The sequence below is a fragment of the Bidens hawaiensis genome, unplaced genomic scaffold, assembly GCF_021521415.1.
Source record: "Bidens hawaiensis isolate Kalapana, Puna unplaced genomic scaffold, B.hawaiensis_p1.1 tig00042372_1, whole genome shotgun sequence".
Classification (NCBI taxonomy): Eukaryota; Viridiplantae; Streptophyta; class Magnoliopsida; order Asterales; family Asteraceae; genus Bidens; species Bidens hawaiensis.
The window spans coordinates 71,921-83,345 of NW_027497503.1; the positions used below are offsets into that span (position 1 = coordinate 71,921).

The 11,425-nt window shown below is 36.1% G+C and overlaps 1 protein-coding gene across 1 annotated transcript; it reads right to left on the reverse strand.

Moving 5' to 3' along the window:
• Nucleotides 1-4,223: 4,223 nt before the first annotated feature.
• LOC143593570 (ras-related protein RABA1f-like) lies at nt 4,224-7,397 on the reverse strand. Its single transcript, XM_077073164.1, has 2 exons — nt 7,094-7,397; nt 4,224-4,883 (listed from the first exon to the last, which is right to left on the reverse strand). The coding sequence occupies exons 1-2, from the start codon at nt 7,312-7,314 to the stop codon at nt 4,457-4,459; spliced, it is 648 nt and encodes a 215-aa protein (XP_076929279.1). The 5' UTR covers nt 7,315-7,397; the 3' UTR covers nt 4,224-4,456.
• Nucleotides 7,398-11,425: the final 4,028 nt, after the last annotated feature.

An 11,425-nucleotide genomic window follows, 5' to 3' on the forward strand; every position in this document is an offset into this window, starting at 1 on the left:
CGAAACAACAAGATGCCCCGATGTTTGGGTTCATTACGATTTGTGTCTCATGACCGACTCACATGAGTTGGCACGTTGCAAATATTGCTCGAAGTTTCTTAAAGCAGGGTCCAACTCGACATTACGAAAACATACGAATAAGTATTGTCGAGAGAAAAGAAGATTGGAAGCTAAAAAAACGGAAGTGGGAGAGTCGTCCGGCTCTACAACCCAAAAATAAGTATTCCCGGATTAAAACGACGGACTTTGTTTTTTATGTTTTAGTTGTTATGTTTAGTATCGTTTATGTTTTAATAATGTTTGTAATAGTTAGTTTTTAAATAAATAAAATGCTCGTCGTTATTAAAAAAGTAACAAAAATTAATCATGAGTAACAAAAGTAATTATAATAAAACAAATCAAAACTAAATATTAGTTGAACAAGTTACAAATAATTTTACCAAAACAAATAATTACAACTCTTCTTCGTCTTCATTCTCGTCTTCACCCTCGTCTTCGTTATCGGAAGAAACCCCGTCCTCCGCCTCCTCATCATGAATATGACGCTCTATTGGTATTTCGTCTTCAAAGTTCGCCATGTGTTGTACACGATCCACCGCATCCAAATGGTCCTTTAGGCAAATGCAAACCTCTAGAGACTCGGGAGTTAGTTTTGTTCTTCGCATAGATAACACCCTCCCACTAAGAGAAAAAACCGATTCGGAAGCAACCGTTGAGGCTTGTACGGCAAGCAAATCACGAGCCATGGCGGATAGAATGGGAAATTCGTTTTGTTTACCTTTCCACCAAGCCAACAAATCAATATTGCGAATTTCGTCGACCGTTGCGCCCTCAACATAGTTTGCTCCACTATATCGACCAAGTTCGCTACTTGGTGTGTTTCCTCTTTGCCTCTTAGATGCCGATTCACGAATCCCATTCATCAAGTTTATAAGTGGGTCATTGCATGGACTACCAGTTGTTTTTTTCACAAAAGACGATCTCGTGCTTGGACCATACATTTGAAAATAATGGTCATAAAGGTCTTGAAGGTTTTTGTTGAACTTGTCCTTCGCTTCCGTCGATAACTTCGGGTCAATCTCATGCATACCTAAGTTGTCGAATATTTCCTCAATCGTTGTTTCAACCCCATTAACATTCCAATAGGGGTTTAATGCGGCGGCACAAGTAAAGACCGGCGGTATGATTTCAAAATATTTTATAAACTTTTCTTTCATCACCGCAACAATATTTTCGAAGAGTTTGTTCTTCTCCGCAAAGCTTTTAAAAACACAAGACATATAGTACAATTCTTGCAAAACCCAACAACTAGTAGGGTAATAGACTCCCGATAATTTTGTTGTTGACTTTTTGAACACATCAAGATACTCCAACAAATAACCGACTTGGACCCAAACACTTTCCGGAAACATATCGGCCTCGCGTTCTTCAACAAGATTGTTATGAAAAGCTTGTAAAGTTTGGCGTTGGGCAAAAGCACACTTTAACATATGACAAGTTGAGTTCCAACGGGTTGGAACGTCCCAATTCGGCCCCAAATACTTTCTTTCAACCGACTTGCAATAGTTCTTATATTCAAGATGTCTTCTTTTACCACTTTTGAAGACATCTTGTAACATAAGTCTAAAGTATTTTAAATCATCACAAATGTGTTCATTGTCAAGACCTATTTGAACAACCAAGTTGATGATATGTGCAACACATCGGACATGAAAAAAATCCCTGAAACAAGGTGGTGAATATTTAATGATAAATTTTTCAGCCGCCTTAGCATTTTTTGAAGCGTTGTCAAACGAAATCGAAAATATTTTATTTCTCAAGTTGTAAGTCGTTATAACTTCATCAAGTAATTCAAACAATTTTTCGGCGGTATGTGGGAACGGGAAGTTTTCAAAAGTGATGGTGCGTTTCATCAATTGCCATGTCACCGGATCAACCCAATGAGCGGTGACACATATGTATGATTCGGGGCAACCCGTGTGGTGCCGACCAAACATCGGTAGTTAAACTAACCATGGCTTCTAAAGAATGAAAAGACTCGATTAACTCTTTTTTAGCAAACTCCCACAACCTGATACAATGACGTCTTAAGGTAGTACGACTTACATGTGTGTATCTCGGTTGTAGAGTTTCGCGAATCAACGACGTCAACTCCGGGTCATCAAAGTGGTTAAACGGCAAACCTCGTTGAATAACGAACTTTGCCATTCTATCTTGAACTTGAGTCGTGTTGTAACGAAATAGTGTACCATCTTTACCCAAGTCAATTTGATCGGTCGCACCAATCCTTTCAACGCCTTGCAATATGGCTTCTCGATGTGCTTTCTCAAAGTAGAGTTGGAATCGTGCTTTAATATTGAACCACATAGTTTGCAACGAGCCTTTTGATAACCTTCGTCATCCACAATCAAATCCCAATTCTTCCATATGTCTTGGTTGCGGTTATGGTTGACTACCGTAACAACCCTTGGGTCCTCCGTAATAGGAACGGGGGCAACAAAAACACTCTTCTTAGCCTTGTTGTTAGTTTTTTGATGGGTGCCATAATAATATTTAGTTGGATGGTCGGGGTAAAGGAACGGGTTTGCTAAAGGAGTAGTATTTTAGTTTGTTTTTTAGTTTGGTGGTGAAACAAGTAATGGAAACAAGTTATATATAGGTTTGGGCATCAAAAACCGGTTTCCAACGGCTATATTACCTTTGGAACCGGTTCCAACGGATCTATTGTCTCAAAAACCGGTTCCAACGGCTATATTACCGTTGGAACCGGTTCCAACGGCTAATTGGTGTCTAAAAAACCGGTTCCAACGGCTATATTACCGTTGGAAACCGGTTCCAACGGCTAATTGGTGTCTAAAAAACCCGTCGGAACCGGTTTTTCCGGGTACGAACCGAACCGGTTCCAATTAAGAACCGGGTAGGAACCGGGTTGGAACTGGTACTGACATACAAATAGGAGAACCGGGTACGATTTTCGGGTACAAAAATACCCAAACCGGGTATTGTTCCAACCGGGTTGGAACTGGAACCGGTTGCGGTTCGGTTCCACCAGTTAGGTTCCGGAACCGGTTTTTTTGTGCACATCTAACGTGAACAGCTCGGCGACAATGACTCAGGCTTGCCGGTTAAGTTTATTTCAGACCATCTAAAAACAAGATAATTCGCCTCATTCGGCCATCATTCACAAGTTTTAACTCCTGTTGACGAGTGATGAACATAATTTCTGTGTCATTTGCCAGGTATTTCTTAACAGAAAACACTTACATGTTGATTCCTATGGTCCCCGTTATCCAAGCAAATCACAGATTGTTTCAAGGAAATAATAATTAGTTATTTGGACTGAATCAGGTTTACCTTTTTAACCCTCTCAACTGATCATCTGATGTTGATTTGGGCTTTGCAGATGGAGTTTTGAGGATCAAAAAAAGGATCCGGTTGCTCGATTGTGACCATGAGTACCAAGTAAAATGCATCAAAAAATGGCCTTACAAACGTTCATGTCATATAGGGCTAGTTTGTTTATATGTAGTTTGGTGATTATAAGTTGAGGAGCATTTGAATGCTGGTGATTGTATGTATATAGGTATTTATATAATTTTCTATTCAAAACCAAAATAATCCGAATAACCAACGTAACCAAAATAACAGCACCATATAAAACACCACCGTTTTGGTTGTGTGTAATAGAAAACCGATTTTTTAGTTCGGCTTTTCATCAACCAAAAATCAAAGAAACTGAACTGAAGTACTGAACCACATTGAACAGAACCGGCCCCAAATTAACCAGTTTAAAGTAAGTTTTAAAAATTAATAACAATGAAACACTGAAACCTAAATGTATAATAAACAATTATGATGAATTAACAACAAAAAAAAAAGTTTGAAGACCAAGTTTATTATTTTGGGCTCAAAAATTAAAATCCAAAATGATAAAACCAAACCAAACTCATTGTGATAAATAAACTAAACACAATGTGAACTTTTGACCTAAAGTTTTCGGTTTAAGCCCAAACCCAACCCATAAACACCCCTACATAGCCCTAGTGGTAAATTCTCCTCAACGTCTTTAAAACACCACATGTCAAAAGTAGCTGTAAGACAAAATCCAAACTCCTGGAAATTTTATCCACATTAGAACTTTTAAAACAAAAGTTAATGACAATTTACCAATTACCATTACTCATATAGACAGAAAACAAACAAATGAACAGACAGTGAAGCGGTTTTATCGACTCCATAAACGTCAAAGTAAGAAACTCCTGAATATTACAAAAAGAATCATAGAAATCACATATGTTAATAGTCTTATACACCGAGCATGATCAAATATTCAAATGTACTCAGAGAAAATTGTCTCAAATCCTACATGCAAAACTAATCATTTAAAACTAAATACAAGAAAAAAACACAAATAATTTAAAGTAAAGTACTTACTCGAATAAAGCTTACCACATCCTTAAGCGGAACAACAACCAACTTTCTTGCCAGCATCATCCTTTGACCCAACATTAATAGTTTGACCTTTAGGCAAAGCTGAAGGATCATCACCTGCTTCAAGTGCTTTTCTGCTTACCACATTGTGTATTTGTGTTAAAACCTCTGTAAACGCGGTTTCAACATTTAATGCCTCAAGAGCTGATGTTTCCATAAAGTATGTGTTTTCTTTTTCTGCAAAAGTTTTCGCCTCCTCGGTGGGGACTGCACGCAAGTGGCGTAGGTCGGCTTTGTTACCTACTAACATTATCACAATGTTGGGGTCGGTGTGATCGCGAAGCTCTTTTAACCACCTCTCGACGTTCTCGAAGGTGACATGGCGTGAAGTGTCGTATACTAGTAGTGCCCCAACAGCTCCTCGATAGTATGCGCTTGTGATCGCGCGGTACCTTAAGATCAAATAGTGCAGTTTCTTTAAAATCATTGATAATAATCCAAATTACTATCCACTCCTAACTTTCAGTTTATTTGCCAAGGGCAATCTCAGCAGCTAGGGCTGTAAATAAATCGAACGTTCAGCTAACTGTTCATGAACCATTCAGCGAGAAGTTCTTTTATGTTTGTACGTTTAATAAATAAACGAACCTGAACAAGGAACTCCATTCGATTAACCAAATGAGCAAACACGAATAGAGGACAGTCAATGGTGCTTGTGAACGTTCAATAATGTGTTCGTTTTCATTCATTAACTTCTGTTTATATTCATAAAATTTATTTGTTTATGTTTGTTCGTTAAAGGTTATTTTTTTATATTGTCAAATGACTTTTCTAATCGTATCATATAGATTTAAGCAATATTACTAACTGCATACAAAAATATATATGAGAAATATGTAATTAATTTATATTTATAAGTAACCAAACATATAAATATAAGGAGGGGGGGGTCAGATAGAAATAGTTTTTCTTGTGAGAATGAAAAGAACCAATACAAATGTGTCATATGGATTAATTGCTTAGTGGGCATGAAGGGTAAAATGATAACAGATAAATATTGTTGTTTTGGTAATTCCTAAGTTCATGCTACCCATATTTATATCATCAAATATTTATTTATAAAAGCCTTTTTAACAGCACATATAAAAAATAAAACTAATTTTTGTATGTGTTTCTGTAGTGCTATTATAAAAAGCAGCACTATTTTGTACCATGTTGTTTTAGCATGTGTGGGCCATAAGTTATAAACACTATTTTTTATTTGTTATTGTATGTGCTATTATAAAAAGTAGTACTATTTTTGTAATGTATTTTTATAAAAAAATAACACTACTTTTTTATTTATTTTTGTATGTGCTATTAACAAAAAACAGCACTATTTTTGTAATGTGTTGTTTTAGTATGTGTTGTTATAAAAAATAATACTATTTTTTATTTGTTTTTGTATGTCTATTAAAAAAAATAGCATTATTTTAGAATGTGTTGTTATAAAAAATAATACTATTTTTTATTTGTTTTTGTCTGTACTATTATATAAAAATAGTACTACATTCTTAATGTGTTGCTTTAGTGTGTGTATTATAAATACAATATTTTCTGTATGTGTTGTTATAAAAGATAACACTATTTTTGTTATGTGTTGTTTGTTTTATTTAACTGTTTTTTATCTGCTATTATTCAAAATATCATTATTTTTTATATCTATTGTTAAAGCTAAATTTAAAAATATAAATTTAAAAGTCGTTAAATATTTTAAATAAAGGAAATGTTTGACTAGAATTAATTGAAAGAATTTGGAGATGATTTCATTCAAAAATACCCTTAAATCTAACTAGTCAAACACTAACTGTGATTAATAAGATGTCGTCAATCTTAGCCACACATTATTAAAATTTCTAAAGGCCCGGATCTATTCTCATCATTTCTACACAAATTTAGTTTTCCATCATATCCATGCTCATAAATATAAATATGTAAACTCGTAGCCAGATCATTATCGAATTGTCGGCAGTTTGGCACTGACCATTATCGTTTAGGCAGATCAAATAAAATATTGTTTGTGTTCATTTGTATTCGTTCGATTAGGTGTTTGAGAACCTTTTACGAACAAGTTCATTTCCTTAATGTTCGTAAACAGTTCACTTGTCCGATTAAAGCTTAAAGAACGAACATGACCAATGCCTTGTTCTGTTCGGTTCCGTTTGTTTACAGCTCTACCAGCAGCATAATCATTATAGAATTATACTCGGTTTACACTTAATTTCCACTTGATTTCACTTGTAAGTTTCCTCATTTCATTCATAATCATTGTTTTGATCAGAATCAAGTGAAAATCAAGTCTACATCTTCGATAATGATTATGTTACTTAAGAGTGTCATTAGTCGGATTATTATCAACACATACGCAACAGTTTGGATAATTAATTTCCACTACCGTCATTTCAACAATAGATCCTTATAAGAATACATTTATCCACCGAAATTCAAAACAATTCACAGGAATTCTAGAATTTGTACAATTTCCACTCTGTTTCCCCAGTTCGATCATAATCTTGGTTGTGATCGGAATCGAGTGAAAATCAAGTAAGTGTGAGGGTGATTTGTCAAAACAATTCCTAAAAAAATAATATCCGAAACCCAGATCTAATAATAATAATAATACCTTTCCTGGCCAGCAGTATCCCAAATCTGAGCCTTGACAATCTTATCATCAAGACGGATACTTCTGGTGGCGAATTCAACGCCGATGGTTGACTTTGACTCGAGATTGAACTCGTTCTTGGCGAATCTGGAGAGGAGATTGGATTTGCCGACACCGGAGTCGCCGATTAGAACCAGCTTGAAGAGGTAATCGTAGTCGTCATCGGCTCTGTAAGCCGCCATGATGATATTCAATTTGCTTTTAGGGTTTGTCACCAAAATCTGGTCGACAAGATTTCAAGAGAGGGACGGGGATGCTTTTCGAAATCAAGATTTCATAAAGACATTTCCCACTCAACATGGTTTTCACATCTAATATTACTTATTTTCAAATCCGAAACCCGACTCATTTTTAAACAACAAAAAAACTTTCATTTCGTATCCGCAATTATTAATAACAAAACGAATTCTTATGACTTATATTATTTTTGTTATTTTTAATTTAAAGTATCGATTATATGCTTTTTACCCTTTACACTTTAGTTTTTACAACTTGTGATCAAACCACCATTACCCAGGGACTAGATCTGCCATTAACCCAAACCTCTCCACTCTCTCTGTCCTATGTATAGTTCACACTCATTTAACGGACACACACCATTAAACTCTCAAAATAAATTTTTAGTTTAAAATATGAACTTTATATATATATATATATATACTAGACGGATGCCCGCGCGATGCAGGGGGTGTTTGAACCTGTTAATAACGTATAAATATAAGTGTTTATGGTTCGGTTAAAACCTTGAAATCGTTGAAATCGGTTATGTTGGTTTTTAGTTAAAATTGATGGTACATTTAAATTTTTAATTATTTTAAACTAAATTTATTATTAAAGTTTAAACTGCGAAACCAAACTGGAACCAGGTCGTTAGTAACGGATTCGGTTTCAACTTTCAATGGTTGAGTTTGGTTTTGGATGACAAAAAATCAGTATTAACGGTTTGACTCACAAGTTTAACTTAAAAACCATCAAAACTGACAATGAACACCCCTACGTAACATATTAATTTATTTAAAATGAAAAAAAAAATTACAACAATATCATATCCAAATTAAAGAGAATAAAATGCTCGTTTTTATGGTGCAATATCATTCGTGACAAAACGAGGTATATTCTATTCACTATGTAGCAAGTAAACGATAAATCGGTTAATTCGTAGTGCTTAAACGAGTAACCGACCGATACTAATTATGACCCGTATACATACTGAGGGGTCATATACGAGTTATAGATATATTATAGAGGCTAACATATTGATATTTAGGCCCCAGTACGTTTAAAACTCTTTAAACGAAAAGGTTTCGTTTATCGATACGCTATAAGCTTAAACGCAATCGTTAATATCAAAACGAGCATTGTAGCATCCGTTCAGCCGAAAAAGATTTATAAAACACTTATATGACATGTTCTAAGCAATCCGTGAAAATATTTTGGAATTTTACAACGAGTCAATACGTTTTTCTTATTTTACAAAAAGAAGCTGAAAAACACTCGTTTTCGCCTTGGTTTTCGCACTCGAACTAGTTTTCTTGCGAAAAACCAAACCCGAATTAAATTTTGGACCGAAGTTTATGTATGGCACGAATACCGAGGCACCATTGGGCCAAAATGGAGGCCCAATGGGCCTTATACATTGGTGGCCGCAAAGGGGGCAGCCCACCCCCCTTCTAGTATTTTCTATATAAAAAAAATTAGAGATATTTTGGACCAACTTTTCCAGAAAATACTTACCCTTGCTGTTCTTCTTCATCCTCCAGCCCAAACCCTAAGGTAAATATTGATTTTTACATTGATTTTAACCATGATTAACATAGTTTAACCATGAAAAATTAATCCTTGATTAGTTTTAAACATGTTTAACCATCCAAAAAGCATAAAAATCAAGTAAAATCATGTTTTGATGTTAAACATGTTTACAAACCAGGAACATATACTTTTTTGATCAAAAACGCGGATTAGAACATGAATACAACGTTTTTACGGTTTGAAAGTTCGGTTTGAACCCAAAACCGAAACCCTAATTGTTGATTCCCGTATCGATAATCAATAACAATAGACATATCTGAATCTATACTATCAATACGTTTATAGATCCAGCTCATAATTAACCTTGATTTAATGTTATGTATGTGTAATAACGTTAATGTGAAGCTTGAGAGAGAGAGAGTAAAATACTTTAAATCTTTTCTGAATAATGTTATATCTCACCAAAACTCTCTCTCTTACAAGTGAACAGTTGTTCACTATATATAGAAGGCGACCTGGTTCGCTAACATCCCCTAGCGAACCAGCTTCCCCTTCGTTACATAACTTAACTTAACGAACCACCCCCTGATTAGTTAACATCCCCTAACGAATCAGGAGGGAATACATAATAATGTCTTAGTTCGCTAACATCCTTAGCGAACTAGACTTAACCTTAACGAACTAGACTTAGTTCGCTAACATCCCTAGCGAACTAGACTTAAACTTAACGAACTAGTTCAAAATAAACATTAAATATTACATTAATCATCAAATATACATTAACGATAAATACAAAGACTCTAGACGCAAAACCGTGCACTAACAGACACCCCCTCGTCTTGAGCTCTTTGTCTTTAACTTATTTAAAGCACTTGGACTGCCAGTCTCTGCAACTATGAATTCCATGTTCGTGACACACACGAACAACTCGTTGGAATTGCATAGCCAGGTCGTAATTTTCTTGGCGTTCAAACAAAATCTGCTTCCTGTATAGCACGTCGTTGTCTGTCTCTGATAAATTAACCAACCACATCGGGTCGATTATCTTGATGAGCTCGGTCTGCAGTCCTCGACCACAAACAATAACGACCTCGCCAGTATGATTGGCATAGTACCAACGGTTGAAAGACAGATAAATATCTTGAGGCATTGTCTTCATAGGAACCTTTTTCATTGTCTTTGGCGGCTTCACTTTCAAGACAAGTTTCTTCCAGTCGGTCCTTGGATCAATCTCGTCAATGCGCTTACGTCTTGGGAACTGGGGCTTGAAGAATTTGAAGCCATGATTGACCTCGAACAGTAAGTGTTAATGAAACCACTCAGCCGTTCGGTGATTCCCACGATTGATAAATGGACGTCTCGCGAGGGTACGTACATCTCAACGCGGGTAGAGTTAAAACATCCATTATCCTCTCGTAATACTGGACACCCTTTTCCCACTTGACTATACATACTTTAAGGTCTGAATCATAGAGCCAGGAGACAATATCACCATGTACCTTAGAAACAGTCTTGAAGGTAGTCACCTGATTCGCCTCAATCCAAGCAGCAGCAGTATATTTTCTTTCTTGATCTACATACCGATAAGCACTTATAATCTTACCCACTTTCTGACGTTTGAACCATCTTTCAATGTCATCATCAGTTACTTCTTTGAGTGAGGGAACTGTTCGCTGCACAATCTTCTCCAGTTCATCCTCAGTCTCTTTAATTACGTCTTCATGAAATACCGAAGCACCTTGATCAACGTTTGCGTGTTGATACAAGTCCGGGTACTCTTCAGCTGTCACATCCTCCATCTCAATCTCCTCGTTCTCATAAATAAAATTCGTATCCATAAATAACGGATCAACTTCCATTTCATCCTCATTGATCACTTCGACATCGGGCTCAGTCTCTAAAGCAGTCAACTGATCGTCATTCAGCCCAAGCAGAATCGAAATCTGCTCCCGTGTCAAAGATCTAACCACAAACTCACCGACCTCTATCTCATCTCTGTTCACCATACTTCTAACCACCCCTGATCCATCAATAAATATCACCGTGTTAGCCTCAATCATTTCTATTGGCTTGGCAGCTGTTGGATCTTGATAAATAATTATCTGCTTGTTCGAATCATCATCGCCACTAACACCAGCACCAGAGGATGAACCATGCGATTGTTTAGGCTCACCTCCTGCATCAGATTCGTCAGGATCATCATCGTCATTTTTGAGTTTCTTGAGGGCATCTTCTTTACAAGTTAATTGTAAAATCAACTCTTCTTGTTCCTTTAATTTCACCCCCTGAGACTCAACAATCGTACGTAACGACTTAGTCTCCTTCTGACAGAAATAAATATAACTCATCATTTTTCGTTGATTCTCCATTAGTCGTTCTTGAGTTTGTCGATCAGCTGCCATTTGATTTTCATATAAATGTAGCAGATTTAGCAGCATTTCAGTTTGACGACCTGGTGGCAAGTTGTATACGGATGGATGAACAGGTTGAACAGGTCCTTGGGGTCAAGTAATCCTCATAAAAGATACATCACTTGGCGGAGGT